This window comes from Gymnogyps californianus, chromosome 2 (assembly GCF_018139145.2).
Source record: "Gymnogyps californianus isolate 813 chromosome 2, ASM1813914v2, whole genome shotgun sequence".
Classification (NCBI taxonomy): Eukaryota; Metazoa; Chordata; class Aves; order Accipitriformes; family Cathartidae; genus Gymnogyps; species Gymnogyps californianus.
This window is the reverse complement of record NC_059472.1, coordinates 114596230-114618235: the sequence shown is the minus strand read 5'-3', so window position 1 is coordinate 114618235 and position 22006 is coordinate 114596230. Positions and strand designations below refer to the sequence as shown.

The 22006-nt window shown below is 46.9% G+C and overlaps 2 protein-coding genes across 3 annotated transcripts in view; one reads left to right on the top strand and one right to left on the bottom strand.

The window, feature by feature from the left end:
• Positions 1-4659, top strand: part of MATCAP2 (microtubule associated tyrosine carboxypeptidase 2) — a 31654-nt gene extending 26995 nt beyond the window's left edge. For both annotated transcript variants that reach the window (XM_050891345.1, XM_050891344.1), the window contains one exon: positions 1499-4659. In XM_050891345.1, the coding sequence (XP_050747302.1) occupies positions 1499-1660 (162 nt within the window). In that variant the 3' untranslated portion in view covers positions 1661-4659. The remainder of the gene's footprint in view (positions 1-1498) is intronic.
• An 8576-nt stretch (positions 4660-13235) lies between these two features.
• Positions 13236-22006, bottom strand: part of EEPD1 (endonuclease/exonuclease/phosphatase family domain containing 1) — a 64233-nt gene continuing 55462 nt past the window's right edge. Inside the window, exons 4-7 of the mRNA XM_050891294.1 lie at positions 20977-21111; positions 19557-19689; positions 13839-14033; positions 13236-13730 (exon numbers count right to left, since the gene is read on the bottom strand). Of these exons, the coding sequence (XP_050747251.1) occupies positions 13531-13730; positions 13839-14033; positions 19557-19689; positions 20977-21111 (663 nt within the window). The 3' untranslated portion in view covers positions 13236-13530. The remainder of the gene's footprint in view (positions 13731-13838; positions 14034-19556; positions 19690-20976; positions 21112-22006) is intronic.

Here is a 22006-nt window from a genome sequence, read left to right as displayed (position 1 = left end):
ACTTCTAAATACGTTAATCAGGTGTAATGCCACACCACCTTCAAACAGCAGTATCTTAGTGACTTGAGTAAGCCTGGGCATGGGTGTATGTTCGTTTTTTTTAATCAGGAGGCATCTTGTCATTGCAGCTAGAAAAGCACACATGTGTACTCAGATGCAAATTCGTTCTCTTTGCAGACTTTGTTCCCATTATCATCAGTGAGATATGCACCTATCTCTGACTGCCTCTATGGATCAGGTTTAGCAATCTGGATTACACCATCCTATCTTTCCAGAGAGCCCTTCCATGCCCCTTACACATTGGTGGATCATTCATGCTCACTTTAATCTTTTCCGAATAGAAACCATCTCCTGCTAAGACGGCAGGCTGTTTCCAAGGAACCCTGACCGCGCAGTGCTCAGCTCCTTAGAAGAAACATGGGGTAAAAAGGTTGGAAGGAGCAGGCTCCACTCTCAAGCCACCTGGCACAAACCTGCTGTAAGGAAATAGGATGTGCCAGTTAGTAAGCACAGCCAGGCTTGTGGTTTTTGCCAGTACATATGCTTCTCTCTGTAGGGTGCCCAGAACACGCAGCTTGTAGACAAAGCGGCAACCACATAAATGTCATGACACTGGATGGCTGCCCAAGGAGTCCTGTTCTGTGCTTGCAGGGCAGCTTGTGTAGCTATTGTACAGCCAAAGCATTCATCCTTTCTGGACCATCATTCACAGCACCTTGAGCTACTGTGAGCTCAAGAGTTGAAGTCCTAGCATGTTGAATCACAAGACTATGGAGAAAAATCTCAGCTTTCATAGGAAAAAAAGTAGTAGGCCCTGTAGTAGCTGGAAAACATTTGAGAGTGTCATACCTATACCCAGAAGGCTCTGATGCCAAGAGGCAAACCCAATCTCCGCCCTGCTATTGAATGGGAAAAAAAAAAAAATAAAATTGGGATGCTTAAAGGTTGCCCATGCTGTAGTTAGTTACTAGAGGTGCATTTTAATTTAGCTTTGCATAAGCACATTTACTAGTGAAAATGAAAACATCAGAGTTCAGGTCAGCTGGCACCACGTCTTTCCCAAAGCCAGAGCCTGCCTGCTTCCTGTGCCATGCCTGTCCTGCACTCCCTTTCTAGTTCCTCAACCTTTGCACAGTGTTTTTCCATTTTCATGTCGATCTTTCCACCTCTCTGAGAAGACACTCCAAGACTCATGTGTGCTTCATCCTTTCCCTCTCTATTTCTGCAGCTGCTGTAGATCATTCTCATTCAGGTTCCTATGAGTCTGTTCACTGACTGAATCAAAAGCAGAATCAGGAAGTGTGGAGGCATTTGCTAAAATTACATTTTTTTGCATCTTCCACTGAGGCACACCGTTACTCATGTTTTCAAAGGATTCTCACAAGCTTTTAAATCCCCCTGGTCTGAAACCTTTTCTCATCTACAAGAGAGAATTTAGAGCCACAGCAGAGAAGTAACAGGACTATAGTGTGAAATTAACCCATGTCCTTCCTTACAGATCTCGTATGAGGATGTGGACCGCCTGAAAGGATTAGCTGTGATTGAGAACATGAGAGTACCACACTTTTTGCAAGACCATGCCCGGTATATGGAGCACTTGGAAAAGATCATGGAAGTCAATGAGCTGACTGATGAGGAGCTCCAGGATCTCATAAATTAACAGTATTAGCCCACCATTCACTTACTCTGTGAGGATGTAGAACTGGACTTCCCAGAGCTTGCAAAAATGGACTTATGAGGGGTGGAGCAGGAGGGAAGGGTGGCCAGAAAACGTGGAATTCAGAAAAAGACCCTTCATGTTCTTTTTGCATTGTGATTGTATACGGATTTTTTTTTAAAGGGTTTGTGCATTTTTAAAAATTTGGCTTAGGAATTCCTTTGCAGTGATCTGTCCAATCATCTACTCCATTTTGTATGCTAGGTATAGTGCTTGACACTGTCTTTTGCAATATATTGCCTTTTCCCACCCAGGTTTAGAGGTGGAGAAAAGAAAGAGGAGAAATTCCCCCTTAGTTCACTTGTGTTTGCCCTGTCTCTGGTCATAGCTTTCATGGTTCATAGCAACAGAACTGCTGTAGATTATGCTATGTCGCTGTCTGTGTAACTGTTTCCCATTTGGTCATCATTGCAATGAAAAAAGAAAGTTTAAAAACATAGTGCACAGAAGCAGGTCTTTGTGCCATAGAATCAAAGCTCTGTAATGCTATAAAAAGTTTTGGGTTTTTTTACTGGGAGACTTAGCATAAAAAAAAAAAGAAGATAGGCATTACTGTTTTAATGATCGTAAGCAGGTAGCAAAGTTATCCCCCTTTATCGCCTCAAAAAGTTACACTGTTCCACATCTTTATCTGTATAGTACATGTTTCAGGAAGCTGAATTCTGGAAAGGGTCTCCCTCCTTTGAGGACAAGCATAGCATGTCTAGGAAGTTCAACATGGCAGTGTTTTGGAAGAAGGATCGGGCAGAACTGTGATTTCATGACTTACGTGTTTTAAATAATTCAGGAACACAGGGACATGATTCAGCACAGCAGGCAACACCCACTTCTTCTCTGGGTCACCTGAGCCTACAGAGGGTCAAGTCAACTTTTTGAGCAGTACCTCCAAGCTACAGCAAGCTTGAGCTTGCAGAGCTCGTTGAAGAAACAAGATGTGAATGGGGGGAAAAGAAGACTCACAAGTGCCCTATTCCTGTGTTCCAAGAGAAGTGCTGCACCACTCTGAAGCAACCTTACCTCTGTTTTAACTGCCGGTGCTATATCCAGAACCAAGAAGAGGAAGCACCTTACTGTGAGGCACGGCTAGTCACATGATGAATAGCTTAGATGACGCAGGAGGACTTACTACATAAACTACATTTGCTGATTCCAGAGTATTATGGAATTACCGAGGCAAATTGAGTTTTGTACCTGTGAGTATTCTGACAAAGGGTTTTGTTTTAGTAGACAGCATTTTACCAGGGCTTCTCTGAACTCCCAGGAAGCAGCTATGGTAGGAGAGCCTTGGACAGGGCTTCTGCCATTTCTTCCCCTTCTGCCTTGGCCCACTGGTAACAGGCCTGGCATTGGTTAAGGCGAGTAGACGGAGCCAAGGTTTCCTCCACACCACATCTGCATGGACCTGAGCCCTGGTATCCCTGCCTCCCCGCTTATCCTGTTCTTTAATGAAACGGATGGAATAACCCTCCCACCTTATTTTACACCCAGGACATTACCAGCCATGACAGCAAAGCCTTGAGAACACATTTTCTGATCCATAGGAAAATCTGTGAGGAAAAGCTCTCAGTTGGCTAAGAGGTCTGAAGGTTTTTGAATAATCCCATAAAAGCAGCTGCCTTTTAGATAGTATTGCAGGTACGTTTGCAGCGGCTGGCTGGCTGACCGCTTCAAAAAAGAAAATGTGCTCAACAAGCATAAATTTACTAAATTTGGTTGTTTTCAAGGCAGGGACCAAGAACTGCTCGCAGTAGCCTTAATTTTGTATTGTCAGTATTGTTCACAAGCTGAAAGCCTTTCAGCTTCTGTATGCTGAAATAAAAGCCCTTTTTCTCTCCTTCCCCCCTTCAGGCTGTCTAGTTTGATCACTGACGACTTCGCCTGCCCATCTTTGTTTTAGAGCTGTGCCGAGTAGACACGGTGTTGCAGCAGCCTGACAGGAACCATTTGCAGTCATGCACCCATGTGGTTCAGGTTTTGGCTCCTTTGCCAGAAGCAGCAAGAAAGCCACACACAGCTGAGGTCGAGTCAAAGATTGCAGTCAAAAGCTGTCTTTGGAGTAAATCAGGCAGAGATCGTTTGAGCTACACCATGGGAGAATCTGGCTCACTTTGCTGGCCCAGGGGTATGCAAAAGGGCCAGTCCTTTATGAAAGGGACAATTTTGAACTGATTTTTTTCTTACAGGACAGATCCTTGCCTTCCTCCAGTGACTTCTACATAAGCAAAGTGCTTTTCCTCCTCCCCCAGGAGTAATGTCTTATAATCTAAGTGTATGTACATAATGTGTCCTTGAAACCAGGAGGCTGTGCTAGTCACCCTGCTTTGCCACAAAATACCATGCCTACAGCCCTTCGTCCAACAGCCAGTTGACTCTTACAACTCTGTAGCCCTAAATGCTACTACAGGCCTTTTTGCTTTACTCAAAGACCTGCATCACATTTTCTTCAAAGCAGAAGGTGCCACTAAACTTCTGTTACTCTAGAAGTAGATTTGCCTTGTGCAAGGTTGGAGTCTAGAAGTGGTCAGTATCAAAGTAATACTGTAGCAATAGATGAAGCTGTCAGCTGCTGTTTTCAGCATCAGATTTATCCTTCCTCCTTTGTAAAAGTGTTTCAAATTTTGAAGTGTAGCTTTTGTAAATTTTCCTGAATTTTTTTTTTCCACTGTGAAGAGGCTGGTTACTAAGTCATGATACTGAAGTTCTGTAATAAAGTGTATGGACAGCAGTGCACGTGACCTCATGTCACTACACAGTTTCATGATGTCAATGATGAGATGACAGCCTTTCCTAGCAGTCTGGCTCAGTTGATTTGCTGTGTATCCACATCTCGCTACTTCTACGTTATTCCTATACAGAAACCTGGTCAACATTGGAAAAGCCTCCCCGTTTCACCAGACCAATTTTAAAAGGCATTTTATACAACTTCTACAAATAAAGATAAATGAAAGAATGACAGAGACAAGAGTACTGAAGTGTTACATTGTGTTGTGTGAGCGCGTTACTCTCTTTTGACGGCATTGGCTCTATGGCTAGTTGGACATCCCAAGCTGTGCATGGAAGAGACGGCTTTCTGACACAGTTTTGAAAAACATCACTCGGGGTTGGAGTCATGAAGGGTCTGTTGAAGTCTTAGATTGGGTACGGCTCCCTCTGCTCTGTCAGAAGGCCTGGCTGCTCACGAGGAAATTACATACCCTCCCTTTTTCTAGGATATGGTCTGAGGCATCATCGGAGCCACTTTGCTGCGATGCATTTCTCAGCGCCATCCTTGCGGGAAATGGCAACTCCAAATGCTCTGCTTTAACACTTTGATCCACCCCCCTCTCCCCCGCTGCTTCATTTCAGGGCTCCTTGTACCTTCTCACATTATAAAATGTGCTTGCTTATCTCCAGGGAGTCCTGTCATCTCCTTATGGTTCAGCTCCCTCATGTATAAGGGAATATGTAACATTTAAGGGTTGTGGGTACTTTTTAATGGAAATACTTTAAAAGTCATTAGCTGATGTGCCTTGCAAGATAGCTAAGTATTATTGCATTACATTCCCCTTCCCTTGCTAGCTAGTTCGGAAAACTCAGCCTGAAATCTCCCCCCTCAGCAGGCTCCCAAATGACCACTGTTCTCCCTCGCCCAGAGCATCCCAGATACCCCTTCTACAGTGTCAGTGTCAGCAGCGTGAAACACAGCTCTCGAGCTTTGCTGGGCAGGTATATTTCACTACTGAATAAATTTCACATTTGTTACAGGTGATCTGCAGGACTACTGCAATTCTGAAATCCTTTTTCCAGCACTTGAGTGCCAGGCTTGTGAAGCTGGACGCCCTGCAAGCAGTTTCAGGAGCAACTCGAGCACCAAGGGTCTCAGTGATGCTCCTGCCTGCCTGGTGAGGGGGGAAAGCTGGAAATCATTTACGCTGGAAACCAGGATGGAAGTCTGACAACACACGAGTCAGGGTGGAAGCTGAGAGAGGCACTGTCTAAGCCAAGAGAAAAGCAAAAGGAAACAGCTGGAACAATTGGGTTTTTTACGGAAGTGTTCATTTGAAAGGGTCTTAATAATTTTCGTAATATATTAGCACCAAATTAAGAAGTTCTTTGAGTTCTTTTCAGTATGCAGTTTAAAATGAGATTGTATATCTCTAATATACAGAGGGGAGAACCTATTTTGGCTTCACTGAACTATTATGGACTTTTTACAACTGAAAGGCTATATTAGATTAAATCCAGAAAATCTGGATAATGAATTTTAAACCCACTCATTTACATTGATTCAATAATAAAAAGATGCCATCAGGATTACCTTTCAAGGCACAGCCATACCCTTCCCATTAACGTTGTCTAAATTAATTTCTTATGGTGCTGCTGAAATATTTTGTATCATCTTCCCCAGTCGCACAGTGCCTCTGAGACACTTTAAGCCCCTTTTCCTGAAGTGTCTATGGACACGCAGGGCAAAGTACAGCGTTATTTCAGCTCTTTAGATGATGAAGAAACCAAGGCTGAAGTTACAACTATGCTGGCCACCATACAAAGCAGGAAAGAACATGGATGGAGACCACACAGCCAGGGCTCACGTGAGCGAGCAGGATTGGGTTGGATAGACACGGTTTTGAAGAGAAAATAATTCCTAAGAAAACTTGGTGGTGGGAGAGACGCAGCCGACGACACAGGAGTGGCTGGCTCCAGGCCACGGTACTCCTCTTGTGCCACAGGGTCAGAGCAGGGTGGACGCCTCCCTGCAGGGACCCTCTCCGCTGGCCTGTGCGATGCTGTGGGGCTTTGGAGGAGAAACAGAGGGCACACGCCAACACCAGCCCCCCTGCACAGCTACTCTAATATAGCAGAGCTGGGCTCATGTTCAGGCCCTGTCCCAGCAGCGCCCTGAAAATTGCGCTTGGAGGGTCTGATCTATATACATTAGGGCCCAATTTCCATCTCACGCCACATCCCAAACAACAGACTGGTCAGGCTGTCTCCTCCAGCTTACTTGCTTATTTCTCCTGCTTGGATTTTGTCCTGGTCTCTAGCACTCATCCTTCAGGCTGTGTTTATTTAATCCCAGTCCTTCACCTTCCTTTTTATCTCAAGAATACGTTCACTACCACATCATCCATCTCTGAGCCTAGAAAGTAAGTCAATTCACTCCCACTCACCAAAAAAATCCACACGTGATCTATGAGTCAACCTCTTCTCCTTCCTCTCTGCCCCTGGCAATATTTTAAACCTGAGGTCCTCTGTATTTTTGATCTTCCTTTACAGGTTTCAGAAAAAGAAGCTTTTCCAGGTTTGGGCAAGTTTTGTCACCAGACACACGGGACCATGTGGAGAAGCTTCCAGCTGTGATTCACTTCATCTGCTCTCCCATCTCCATCCTTCCTCCTTTCCCAGCCCCTCTCTGCCCCACACTCCTCCAGCTCCCAGCGTTCTGGCTCAGACATTTCTCCACCCTTCTCCTTAGGACCCTCCATGTTGCAGCTATGTCCTAGACGTGCATCGCTTCGGGGAGCCCCTGTGCCATTCCTGCCTGTCTGTTGGTGTGCTCCCGCTATCCCCCTGCTCCCTGTGTGTTTGCAATCTCTCACACGTCCCCTCCACCCCCCTGACTCTTTGAGGCTCCTTCACGGGCCCTTGACTGTCCCAGGAGCAAAAGAAATCTTTTTCCTTCTGTTTTGAAGTGAAAAATGTGGTTAAGTGTAGCTCTGGTCACACCTTCCCAATCCGGAGCCCTGCCTGTTACATCGCTACCTTCCTGCTGCAGACAGAAAGGAGCAACGGCAGGTCCCCAGCCTGGTGGGACAGGCTTATTTCTAAGCATAAAGCAAAGCATGGTGCTACAATCAGACGTGCTACTCTCTCCGTCCCAGAGGTGACTGACAGGGAAAAGCACGGTGTGTATCAGCTGACCAGTACTGCCACCCTTTGGGTCTCCACATATGCTTCCATACACCCACCCAGGAGCAGGGCAGGAGGCAGGGAGGAAACCTAGCACAAGCGCTTCTCCTCTGGCACCTTCCTGACCCAAGGGAGCACTTGGGTGGGTGAGGACAGGGTGAGAAGTCCCTTTAAAGCAGCTGGGGAAACCTCTTGTGCAAAGGGGAAGAGTAGCATGACCACAAAATTACTAGGAAAATGAGTAATAGTCCTACAGTTGAAAGAATCAGGTTAAGGTTCCCCCAAATGAGAGTACGCAAGAGTACCGAGGTGCCCAGCCAGGCACATACTGTGAGTGATCTTCATGGGAGCTGGCCGATAACCTCAAGCAATAAGAGAAGGGGGACGTAAAGTAACCACCCAACTGCAAGGCAGCCCCTCTCGTCTACCAGCGTGCCAAGGGACAAAGGAGGTCTGACAGGATGGTCTGGAGACGGAAGAGCTTCCTTGAAGGACACTCCCTAAAAACCGGTGGGAAAGTGCTCTGAGAGCTTGGTGCTGGTGCTCCTTGTGTTCTCTCTTCACACAAAGTTTGAGCAATATTGCAATTCAGGTCTGTGCACATTCCATTTTATTTTCTTTTTAAAAAAGGCCTGTGCTTTCACACAGCTGACAGAGGCACCTTTGGGCATCCCTCAGGCTGGGAACATCTCATCATGCAGGGTTACGAGATGGCCAGAAGGATGGGTCATCAAAGGGTCACCCAGCCACATATTTCCTAAGCGTACATGGAACCTGTGGGTACTCTGGAGTAAGTCCTTTTAGCTACTTTGATTCTACACAGGGCTTTTTTACTTCCAGATATGGAGGTAAAAATGACTTAAGACTTAAAAACCTAAAAAACAAACAAAAATCTCATCTTATGTTATAACCTGATGAGAAAAGGGTCGGCTTGAATGTGCACGTGTCTTTATATTATATACTACCCTATATATGTGTGGCCTCTCGTAAGAGGCACCCGATCACAGAGTTGCAGCCTCCTGACATTACTTATAACCAAAGCAGTAAATGGCAGCAGCCAACACGTTGCTGGGAACAGCGAAAGGTTTGTAGCAACACCTCCGTGAGGGCACCTGCCATTCCCTCATACAAGGTATATGTTCTCAGTTGCTCCAAAGTTACAAGCTGTTAAACCTTATTATCTCCTGAAGTGTTTTAAGGGCAGGGAGGAAACCCAACCCAAACCCATGCGAATGAGCCGAGGAGCCGGGCAGCGGCACCGGCTGGGGTAAGCAGCCAAGGGCTCCATCTGCAACCGCGGTCACGTCCTGCTCTGCAGCACGTGGGGGACAGCCCAGAACTGCTGAGTGGCGACAGCGAGAGCTGTGCAGCCTGCTGGCAAGGCGCTTCAGTCACACCCCGAGAGCGGCGGATTCACAAAGCGTCGCTGCTGCACCTCTTCTGAGGATGAAAAAAAGCTGCTGCACCTCTTCTGAGGATGAAAAAAAGCTGCTGCAGGCTACATTTCCCAGGAGAGCCCTGCTTCGCAGTCAATGTGACTCCTCACACAGGGGAGAACTTTGCGTTTTGCTTCGGAAAAACAAATGAACACAAGCCTCCTAAGAAGTTTTTCCCATCTAGAAACTCTGTATGAAAGCATGAAATCTGGGAAGTCAAAGGCCGGGAAATGCCTGCGTAGCTTTGCCTTGCTTTCTGCAGCTAAGGAAAAGCTCATAACCTAAATATAGGACACTTCCACCCAATTTCTGAGTGCTTGAATTTACCACCTGAAGTGCCTCCAGGGAACAGCAGCTGCTGTCCCGGGAGCTCTGCTTCCCATTGCGTCCGGCTCCTGCCTGTGGCCAGCATGCTCCTTCAAGACACCAGTTTTAAAACCAAAAATCAACTCATTCTCAAAAGAAGGCATTTAGATGTCTAGGAAAACCTTGAAATCCCCTGGGCTGACCCTTTTCTGTCCTTCCCTAGGAACGCTGAGCACCAATTCCCGTGAGGGCTCAAGAGTGCCGAGACCAAGGCTGTGATCAAGCTTCCATCCCTGCTGCACCAGGATTCATTCAACCTGCTGCTGCCATGACCTCGTTCTTGGAAGTTCATTTCCAGGACAGTTATTTAGTTGTGTTTGCTCCTCAGAGGTTTTTAGCAGCTCTCCAAATTATTCCTCCTGTATTGCAACTCCTTTTTTTAGATGGCTTGAAGCACTGCTTGGTGCAACAACACTGCAAAGCCAAGTGACCAAATGGACATCTGCCAAATAAATCCTTCTAAAAAGCCCACAGGACAAAGCAGAGGCTTTGCCCTGAAGCAAACAGGTCAGAGCAAATAGGAAAGGAGAATAATTTGGCTGTGAGTATTTTAAAAGCCTTCACCACGGGGAGCAAAGAGGAGACGCCAAACACCAGACGTGCCCCCCTCAGCCTTGGCGAGTGGGGCGCTGCTTTAAGCTTTTATTCCAGCAGGTGCTAAAAGGCAGAAACTCAACTTGAAAACTCAACCATGCCCTCCCAGGAGCTGCCTCTCCTCTCAGAGGCTGCCAGGAGGATGACAGAGCTCCCCTGCAGAAGCCACCACTGCAGGGTCTCACCAGCCACAGGGGCCATGGGCTGCGCATCAGCTGTCACCACGTCACCTGGCCAGGGGAGGTCTGAGGCTGGCATGTGTCAGGAGGAGACAAGAGGCAGCACTTAGTTGTAAGAAAGCGGCCAGGCTCCATGTGCAGTGGGCAGGGAAGAGCCCCACCACCCTTTGCTGTGCACAGGTGAGCTGAATTGCCTTCCAGAAGTGACTATACTTAAGAAAAAATAAACCTGGACCAAATCAGTCTGTAGCCACTGGTGACGTTACTTATGAAGCAGGACCCAGCCTCCCAAAATTTGGGGTCCTAAGGGGAGCCCAAAACATGCAAGGTGTAGAGCCTGTATCAGGCCTTTTGCAAGAAAGACTCACTGTTTCTGTGTCATCCCCATCATTGCTGCCTCCCTTGGCACTGTCAGGGCAACACAGCTACAGACAGCTGGGCTAGCCTAGCTTCCACTGTAAGCATCTTGAAATAAGATTGCTATCCAGGTTTGCTCCCACAGTCGCAGGAGGAAGCTGGCCACCACTTCAGCTTCTGAACCACCATAACATGAAAAATGCTCTTGGGAACTCCAAAATCCATCAGGCTCACAACCGTCTCATCATCCTCCAAGGATATCACACACAAAAAGCAAAGCAAGCTTTTTAAAATCAGTGAAACCATCAAGACAGTCAGGCACTGCTGATTCCCAACATGAAGTAACCAGGCACATACCTCATACTGATGCTCCACACAAGGCAGAGCTCCACCTGTAGGTATCGAACTCTTCTATCCTCCTCCCTCTGACCCTGTAGGACCCATCTTATTCCAAGACATCTTTCTATTCACAAAATAATCACCTTTCCAGAGCTCCCCACTTCCTCCCAGCATGCTGGGCTGAGCAACCTCCGGGCTACAGACCAGCCTCATTAACCTTCCCTACAGTTCACACGAGAGTGGCTCAGCTTGTTTCCCCCGCCGGCAGCCCATGCTAATAGGCAACTCATCAGCCAAAGCAAGGGCCCCCTCCTGCAACTGCGAGCACTGCTGCTTGCAGACCACCACCCGCACAGGACACTGCAGGTGCTTCTCTAGGCTTTGGTGCCTCTGCATTTATTTACACCTGCAGCAGATTAAATGGGATCTGGCCCTTTCAAGTTTTATTTCTAGAGCTATAAAGTCATTTCAGCCTCCAAACATATTTATAGCAGGGAAACACTACCAAACACTAGCTGGTACAAGACAGTGATTGTGTTCTTGGGAATTTTACTGCCGTTCACCTCATGTGATATTCATTTGACTAAGGCAACTCTACTGCACCCTCACCTATATTTTGCAGTGGTCTAGTGAGAGTTGCTTGGGGGATCTGGTGCTGCTCAAATTAAGGGGGGGCAGTAAAATCATGCCTGGTGGAAAAGGACAAAGCAGCAGCATGGATCCGGAATGAAAGATGGAGTGAAGCTCTCCTGCTGGCTTCTTTAATGACCAGGGACAAATGCCTGCACCTCCCATTTTCAACAGGGAATGCTGAGCAAGTAAAGGTACATTTTTAGTCTGATGCTCTGAACTCTTAGTCATTCATTTAACCTCTTGAAATGTCAATGAAACCTCCCTCAGTCTGAGAGTCACACCCAGACTATTCCACCTTCCTCCAGGTTTGGTTTTGTGTATAGTCAGAAAAGCTGTTTGAAATGTTCAACTCTGTGTGTTTGCATGTGAATTTATTCAGTTGTTGCTACCTGAAATGAGACGGTATTTCAGAAAGTTAAAGTAATGAAAATGCTACACGAATATGATACTGGTTTGCTCTAAACCCCTCAGTTACAACATCTCCTTTGGTGTGGCACTGCTGTCAGGAGTAGTTTTCCCTTTATAGCCCAACGAGTCGTGCCAGAGAGCTTTCCTTTCCACTCAGCAGCAAAATGTGTGGTCATCTGCAGCCCAGAGCAGAAGGCGCTGGGCTAGTGGGCAGCTCGGTGCCTTTCACACTCAACCTATTTCTTTTCCAGATGCTGAACTGCTTTTTCCAGTCCTTATACATTTCCCTTCTAGGTCACTGTTTATTAATTGCTACTTGAAAAATTTTATGTAGGTGGCAAATTTAATGCTCCATCCCCAGCGCTGTCATGGCAGCTTGCTGATTGAAGTCCTCCCCACCCAGGACATGCACAGAAACAAACTTCCTTAGAAGCAGACTCCATCCCTGCCATATGCACGATGACCGACCATACACTGTATTCAGACTCCCTGTTGCGGTGCCTGGACCAGGCTTATGCAGCAACGAAGCTCAGGGAAGTGATGCATAACTGCCTGGTCTTCCAGAGGGAGAAACTGAAAACCCCTAAAAAAAAAATCAATGGGGAGAGGTCGGTGCAACACGTGCGTCAGCCTTTGCAGTGATCACGTGAATGTGGGCTCGTCTATAGACCTCCCATCGATGTATGACCTATTTCTTGCCGATGCAGAGCCCTGCTCGGAACACTGACTCCTAGACAAAGACTCAGGGCTACATCTCCTCTTTGACGCCAGTTGCAGGGCAAGAGGACAAGGGCTGTGCCTGTGAGATCCCCAACAGGGAGCAATGCAAATGGCACTGGAGAAGTGGGACCAGGTTCTGCAGAGGGACAAGTCAGTGGTTTCCCAGCTCCTGAAGGCTAGCGTGCAGGAAAAAAACAACACTGAATGCTGCACGCCAAACAAAAAGCCAAAGCCAAGCTCCAGGAAGCCCTTCTGGGGCAAAATGCACCCCGCCAGGAGCATAAGGAGAGAGGAAGGGAAGGACGAGAGGTGCCCACATCCACATGGGGCTACAGAGGAACGGGACCTCTCCAGGCTGAGCCAGAGGGACCACTCAGGCCTCATTTCACGTCACGTAGGGACCAGCTCCGGCAGCTTTTGCAAGGGCTGATGGCATTTGCAACTTGCCAAGACTTTCCATGGTGTGTTTCTTTTTGGGGCCTCTCTTATTCCCTCAATTTACAAGGCGGCAAAGGAGAATAACCATCACTCCCCCTCCTCACCCGCACAGCAAAGCCCTGCTCGGCTGCGTTTTAGCAAAGAACCTGTACAGTATTAAAAGTACACTTTATTTTCTGTACAATTCTCATCCACATCTCCAGGCGTGGAAATGTCTACTGTGTCCCCAGAAAAAGTTGCAGATTGCTCCGCTGCCGTGAGACCCCCCCCCCCAACTGTCCAGGAGGGGCACAAAGTCAGGGCCACCAAAACCAAGTGCTGATGCTTTCTAGGCACGGGGAGGAGAGTGGGAAGGAGGGAGAGGGGGAGGCAGTCCTGCTCTGCCGCTGAGCCGTGAGCGAACAGAGCCTTCGACTGCTCCCTGGGGAGCAGAAGAGGCACCCTCAAGTTCACGTCATCGTTCGTGCTTAGCGTGGGAGTCGTTGCGTTCAACCGTCACCCCGTTCCCGTTCCGCGTCACCTCCTTCCTGTTCCAGTCCTTTTCCAGGTAAAATTCAGCGAGCACGGGGCAGTGGTCGGAAGCCACCCCACCCCAGGACCAGTTATCGGGGATCCATGGGTTTGTAAGACCTTCTCGCACAACAGCCCAGTGGCCTGCGTGAAAAAGAATAACAGAGAGAAAGATAAGTAATATTGCCCAAATCTGACACACACCGCTAATGTAACTAAAGGTTATACGACCTCACTAAAAAGCAACTCCACCTGTGAAAACCTTTTTCAAGCTCCGACTGATCCAGATGTTATCCAGCGACTTGGACCCTTGTGGATTCTTTGTGCTGATGTTGGTGAAGGTGCTTGAAGGGACCAGGTGATGGAACTTCTCCTTCCTCAGGATATCGTGGTCACTGCTGTCCGGGGCCTGGTTAAAATCTCCGAGGATGATCACATCTTTTTCTCCTAGAAAACAGGAAAAATAGAAATGAATGGGAGGAATGGACATCCATTGCTTAAGTACAAGAGGGAGAGAGGATAAATGGGAGGAGGAAAAATACAAATACTGAGTAGCAAAGCTGACTTTACTCTGAACTCCTGAAAGAAATGCTGTTTAAAGCCTTTTTCACTGGCTGTTTACTCATGGCCATTCTCTTCATGACAATAAAAAACAGCCAGTACACATTTCATGCTTGTTTTTAAATATTATCTCATTTATATTGGCATCCTTTGCTTGCTCTTCACTGATAGTGATGAACTCAAAGACAAGCAGTTCTGGTCTTAGAGGTTTTTAGAAATCTGTGACTTTGTAAGCTTATTTTTTTCTTCTTCTGCAAGAAACACATATTGGCTTTAACTTGTCCTGACATTGTCTTTTTATACATTTGCTCTAAGAGTCAAGGACACTTTTGTGAGGATCCTAGGAAGACACAGCCTTATGCTGGTATATACCAGAGTCCCAAAAGTGCAGTGCTCTTTCTAACCCTCTGCATTTAAGAAATCCCAAGGAACAAGCCTGAGGAGCAGCCTGCAGGCCTGATGGCAGAAGATGAGTTCACAAACCATACGGACACTCCCTGACTACAGCAGCTTTCCTTTGCCTGGCTGACTGAAGGGATACTGCTGAACTTGGGATGTCTTAGATTTTGTCTAGGGCTGAATTTTCAAAGAAACAAAGGGAATGACTTGAAATGCTCGTCAAAAAATCCTGTCTTCACGTGAATAGAAAATTACCTCAGTCACATTTTATTTCCAACCCTAATGAAGTAAGAAAAGAAACTCTGGACCCTAATTTCACATCCACAGTGTGTGCTCTCCTAGCTCCACAGCTGCAGATGGAGACAACCCAGCTGCGCACTGGGGTAAGAGGACAACGCACATGCCCTGGTGCCCATCTCAAACCACTGCTAGAAATGTCTGATAAGACAAACTCAAGAATGCTAATAGCTGACCAGAGATGTTGCTGCATTACAGCTTGGTACGGGAGAAGGAGGAAGATGCTAAAAGGAGGCACAAATGCACCAAAAATTATCCCAAAGCTGACTTCAGAGAAGAGACCTATGAGAGTCTGTAAGCTTTTTCCTTCCTGGGATTGAAGTGTGGGAGGAGATGGGGTGGACGGACGGATTGCTCTGCCATACCTAGTGCTCACGGATAAACCTCTTCATTTTGTGCTGTTGCTGTAGAAGTAGCTAGCCAGGAGAGGGAGCCCAAGTTCAACAACAAAATCTATTTCACTCCCATCTTGCACTCCATGAAAGATGAATTGGGAAGGGGCAGGACAGCAGCGAGATTGACAGCGTATGACTCACAAAAAGAAATACTTCAAAACATGCTGCTTGCTAAGATGCAGAGGGGTGATGAAAAGATAGTGAAACTATTTATGGTTTCTCTACCCTTTGCAAGTCACAAATCATATTGGAAACGACATGAGGTTTAAATATTATTCTACAAAGTGTTCATGACAGTGGCCTTCCCACCTTTAAAAGAAACCAAAAAACCCAAATCTGAACCTGAGCTATTTTAAGCTCCATTAGAACCCAAAAGAAAAATCAGTGCTTGTCTAATGGGACGATAGTGCCTGCTGGAAGCTGGCAGTTTCACACGCATCTCATTGCAAAAACCCAAGTTCTCTTGCTTGGCAGGACCAAGAAGCCTGAAATGCGACCGCACCATCTCGGTCCTTCAGGACTAATGCTTGCTTAATGGCCCAGGCAGCATTCGGCTCCTTCCATGCTTTCAGCTCGGCCATCTAAGTGGGGAAAGGCCATTATAGAAACCTCTGGAGCACATCCTTGGAGGGCGGTGTTTAAAAATGACAGAGAGGCAGGGATCTTAACAGCAGTATCTCAATCCTGCACAAAATATTCCATTCTATTCTTAAAATACTCACACTTCTTTTAGCAAATCCTCAAGCCTATTTCCCTTACATGAAAAATCTATGAAAAAAAACATACAAATGAAAATTTTAACTGACTGCTCCGTTCTGGACAGTTTAGAAATAGCAGAGGCTAAGAGGCCCAGCACCTGGACATGTGCTCAGAGGGAGGTAAGAAGTCAGCCTGCGGCACGCCCAGGGAGGGAATCACTGTATTCTTCACTCGTTTAAACTTTTGCATGCAGAATAACTAAGCATAAAATCGTAACACAGCGTAAAGTTGACAGACAGAATAGGCTGGGGCATGTCAAAGAAGCTGAAACCCAATTTGCCATCAGGGAGGGAAAGGACTGCTTCTGGTCCCCTCTCACAGGTGCTTCTGGGGCTCCCCATGACTGCAAATCACCGGGCAAAAGGCCGGGCAGCCCTGCGCTAAGCAGGAAAAGCAGGCAACATCAATTTTCTAGATAACCACCAACTTCATTTCCCCTTGTCCTGGCTCGCTCTCAGCCCTGCTCCTGCCTCTGCCAGCTCCTGCGATAGCAATGCCACGCACGGCATCACAGCGGTTTCGCGTCTTGTCTGCCTCCCGAGACCCCGACCGACATCAAGCAGCAGGAGGGAAGGAAGCAAACCTGCCTGGATCCCCCGGGGTGCGTGACTGACCCTAATCGGGTCCCTCAGCAGAGGCAGGGAGCAGAGCCCCCAGGCAGCAGCTGCAGCTCTCAGGGGTCTCACGGATGAGCCCCAATGGCTCTCGGCCAAACTTAGCAAAAGGTCTAGAAGAATTCATGCCCTTGCCCATAATGAGGGATGATAACTGATCAAAAACTGCAGTCACGATGTCCACAGTTACAATCAGACGGGGGGAAAAAAAGAAAATGGAGATAATGCTACCGGTGCTGTGACGTGATTTTCCTCTTTTGGATGAGATGGGAGTTTGAGACTGGCAGGGCTCACTCCTCCTCCTCCTCAGGACTAGGCAGCGGAGGCTGCCTGAGCCAGAGGCTCCTCAGCTGGTGCGATCTGGTCCTCCTCCTCCTCCTCCTGCAGGACGCACCAGCAAGCGCTCCCTCACCAACCCAGCTTTCGCTGCAAAGGTCCCTCCCACAGACTACACTGTCCCACAAGGACCCAGAGCCTCCGTCTGGGGGGGACGCGGTGGCAGACAGCCTCTGGCAGACAGGCACATCTCCCATTACCTCTCGGGGTGCTCCCACGCTATCGCATTGAGACCCATTGGGCTCAAAGCAACCCTGCCCTTGCCAATGGAGAAATCTTTAGGTGAGGAAAAAGTCCGGTTTGTTTGCAAATGCATCTGCAAATCCACTGAAGCACCCGCGACTTTTAGCAGTGTCTGCAGGTTGCTCTCGGCCAGCAAAGCAAAGCGCTGCCTTAAATCAGCCCTGTGCCGCAGCGGCTGAGCACCGGCGTGCCAATGCAATCAGCTGAGGGACTTTCAGTGCCTGCAGAAAGTCTGCAGTGTTGAAATCTGCTTTCCTGCAGGAACCGGGAAACCCTCCTTTGCTTTGTGGCAGCCCAAAGAGACACCTGTAGGACACTCTCCCTGACTTCTCCGTGCCCTGAATGTGTCCCCTCATGAATTAAACAGACCCTTAAACCCCCAAATCCTTCCTGGAGAGAGTGAGAAGCAGATGATAAGGATGTGATGGTACATTGGCTGCTAAGAGGCTCCCTACCACCTCTCGAAGGTCTTCTGAGCCTAGTGCCCGATGCACGGGTAACCCGTGGAATATGGCCAAGCCAGATGGGAGAAGAATGACTAAGCCAACACCCTGGTCCCTGCGTCCAAGCACTACCAGCACATCCAGAATAGCGTCTGTGTGCCACCATAGTCATCACACTGAAGATGAACTGGTGGAGTGCTTGAGAGAAGGCAGAGGGGCTGCTGCAGAGAGTTAGCTGTGATCAGCCAACAGCCACCACATCTCTCCAGTACTGCCGAAAGGGAAAGAAAGGGGGAAAAAAGGAACCAGGACCCACTAGTCTGATGGGAGAAATATGGGGACACTACTGCTCTGCATTACAGGAGACTGTGGATAGTAACCAAATTTCCTCAGATGCTCATGTGCCTCTTTGTAAGAATGAAAGATAACAGAGTAGATGTCTGTTAGCAAAATGGGAGCAGAAACTCCATTTACTGCAGTGACCACAGACAAATCAGTCTTTATTACCCATATTTTATGGATTGATTTGGAAGAAATTGAAAGATGGTACTAATTTTAAGCATGACATTGATTTTGGCAGGGTAATTCAGTACTTCAAAGTAACACGTGTGCACTACCATTTGTTTAGGAAACAAGACCTGCATCCCACCAATTTGGAGGAATCTGAATCTCTTCTTTTGTGAAAAACTAAGCCGAGAACAAGCACACTTCGGTAACGTGCCTACCATATGAAAATAAAAACATGAAATACAGAGAAGCCCTAATGCCGACAGTCTAAATTTAGTTGAAGCGGAAATGCAACTCTGTTGATTTCGGAAGAGCTATGCATTTATCTGTGTCTCAGTTCCGCCTTCGGGGATTAAACAAAAGATTCTTTTGTTTACTTCCATCCTTTCCAATTTCAAGGTATGTGGACAAATACTTAAATCAGTAGCACTTAAAAATAGCTCTGACTGACTTCTTGCAGCTCAAAAGGAAAAACAATAGAACACGCATAAAAACTGCAAATACCTCTTGTATTATACAAGAGGGCTATTAATGCCTCCAAGTGACCAACGTTGCTAAACTGGGCCAAGCTGAAAATCATCACACATACAACCTTGTAACCCTTTTGCATCTTTGTTAAGCAGTAAATGAAGGGCTAGATTTTTCTATTCCTATAACAAGATCAGCAACATGTAGAATCTGAAACATGCTGTTCTGCTTCATAGGAAATTGAATTTAATTTGCAAGCTTCAACGTAAGAAGCAAATTGTCAGAAAGGAGGTAAAGAAATTCAGCTGGCTGTTACATTGCTCAAGTTCAGGTCTGAATTCTGGTGTCCCTCATCCTAGTGTAAAACCAGAGCAACTTACTTGAAAACAACACAATTATCCTGCATATTACGTTCAGGTACCGAAGCAGGATTTGGTTGCTGGTCTCTTTTCTCGTTAGCAGCCATCTCCTGATTTGCACTGGGTTTTCCAAAGTGCTTCCAATTATCCAAAAGTAAATATATATAATCTATTTATTTTGAAAAAAGCCATTAAGCTTTGTTCTGATATCACACAGGTGTCATTTCCACAAAACACTTAGAATAGGGCCTTAATTCTGCTGTCTTTTTTTTTTTTGTGGCTGAACTTGCTCTTACGCTAGCATAAAATCAGAAGGAACTTCATTTGAAAAAAAGGTATCAAAGCCAGTAGGATCCGCTGTGCTGTTTGTGTTAATTAGGAGAGACTGTAAGACAACAAGCAGGGGAAAAGCATATTTGCCATGCTAGAGATCACTCAAATTCAAATACCAGTAACGACAATGCAAAGCTGATGAGGATATTTGTGAAACCTGCACCAAGACAGATTTTTTTTTTTCTTTTTAAGTTCCTTTTGATTAGATAAGATGACCAGTGTGCATGTGATAGCCAGCAGGAAAAAAACGCCGTACCTTTCAGAGTCTCCTGCAAAGTCTGTGCAAAGGCTGCCAGTTTGTGGCTGTCATGGTTCTTCCCGGTATTCTCTCCTGCCGAGGACGACAAGGCCAGGTGAAGGTTAACCAGAGTTAGATCATTCATGCCAACCTGGGGGAGGAAGGAGGAGAAATCAATGCCATGCAGACAGGGCACAGAAGGCCACAAAGCAAAACCACATGCTTGTTCCCAGTACTTTTGGTAGTAAATCTGGGTGACTAGGACTCACTTCGCTATGTGTGTGGTGTGTTTTGGTTGGTCCTGCTTTTGGAAGGAAGAGGGGGAAGCAGTTTTGCAGCTCTGTTTGCAATAACCTGATACCCTTTCAGTTCTGGGGGAACTGGTTTGCATAAGCAAACAGCTTCTTTCCACCATGGCTGCAGAAAGAAGCCGGCTGCTTATGAAAATCAGTTTATGCAAAACCAGTTGTTAATAAGCTACAAATAATGTCGTGGTCATTACATGGGCTAATTACTACTCTCTTGTGATTAGCCCTGGCCCGTCACAGAGACTAACAAAGAAACTTAATGTACCTTGAAAGGAGCTGTTGGCTCCCTGCAATCTTCTGCTTACCTTCTGGGACTCACTTGGCACAAGTAATACTTACTCCTAATATCGACCTATTTGCATTATTAATTAATATTAATTATTATTAATCATTTATTTATTCATAATTATTTTATTAATGCATCTCTCGACAGAGATGTCAAGTTCCCCAAACCGGACCCCTCCATCACAGCCTGTGCGGAGATGGGCTCTCTCTGCTTGTACGTTCACTCAAGCATATGTACGAGAACAGGTTCCAAAATGCACGATGTTCTTTTAGATGGGTTCAGCCTAGTGAAAAAGCTTTAAAATGGAAACTCTGCAGTATGCCAGCAACATAAGATAGATCAGCCTGAGTCTCTCAGGAGCACTGTGCCTTCTACAGATATATCTGTCTGCAGTCTGCCTACATTTACCCCTCTCCACTCACAATGTGTGGCACTGACAAGAATCACAGCCCTGTGGCTGGCTGCTGCTGGATACACACCTCGTCCTTGCTGTGTTAATTTGGTAAAAGCAGAACAAGGTGACTGGTGACTTCTGTCACACTCTCAGTGACTGTGGATGCTCCTGAAGATCCACTGACCCTCATGTGCCCAAATGCTCCCTTGCGGCAGGGTTTGCTCCCACAGGAGCAAGGGAAAGGACTGCCTCTGGTGATCTGCTGTACATATTAAGGCCCACTAAGCACCTTTCTATAATCAAGCCATGAGACAGTGCTGAAGTGATGAGACGGGTTAGAGCCTCATGGAAATTTTTATCTGTTAGAAGACTGTATCTCTTTCCATCTTACCCAAATTTTTTTAATAAAAGCTAAATTCTGCAAGGGTCAGTTGGTACAACGGCAGTTACCTTGAAATGTGCAAGATACGGGTGCGGATATGAGTGCTTCCCATTGCCATTAGTCTGTGCACTCTCCTGAGATGAGGCATCTTTCAGTTCGATGCCAGCTGTTGTATCCCAGAGGAAGCCAGAATATTCAACTCCCTGGAATAAAAAAAAAAAAGAAAAGCTAGTAGAAGGTAAAAACAAAGCATTCTGCCCAAATGCAGCCCCGTAGATGAAACTTTCACCCACAAGTTTCAGTACCACTGTTTCTGTTTGCAGTGGCGTACATCCCTCCCAAAATATGCAGAGGCGGTAAAAGATGATGCAGGTTTATATCTGGGCTTGGCGCCTGCTGAGGGCAGGAAGCCCAACTCGCTGTGCACAAGCGTAAAGGAGAAACAGCATCCTAGGCTATCAGGAGGAGATAAAGAGAACAGGTGGAAACGCTTCTTTATCTCACCCCAGCCAAAAGCCCCACCAGATGTGGAACACTTCCCAGGCAGCTCCACTGACTTCACTGAAAACTGAGCGCGCCGAGCTGAAACACATATTGCTCTGCTACCCGCAGCCCCTCGCGTCTGTACGCTGGCTATCGGACACCCAGGTAACTTTAGCACTGCTCGGTCCAGCCAACGATTTAATAAGCTGTTTTATCTTATACAGGTGGAGCGCATTCAGGACCGCCGCAGGGGGGAAAGATAAAGATGCCACCTCTTGTGCATGTGTTTGGGCTGATACGGTCCTTGTTTCCTCCTAGTGCAGGCAAGGCAGCGGATTCTTCTGAGCGTGGTCAATAACGAGGTGGTTTGTTACCCATAGGATTATTTGTCTAAGCCCAAGCTCAGTGCCTCGCGGTCTCACTGGGCGACTGCTAGGGTTGCGGTAGACGATGCTGTGCACAGTTGTTCCTTCTCTGAGTGCCATACGCCATCTCACAGACTTCTGTCACCCGCAAGCTAAAAATATCCAGGCTCCTTCAGTCTCTTGGCGTGAAATCTGGTCTAGACCTCTCAGCCCTGTCAATCTTCTCTGTCTCTTTACCAGCTCGAATGTT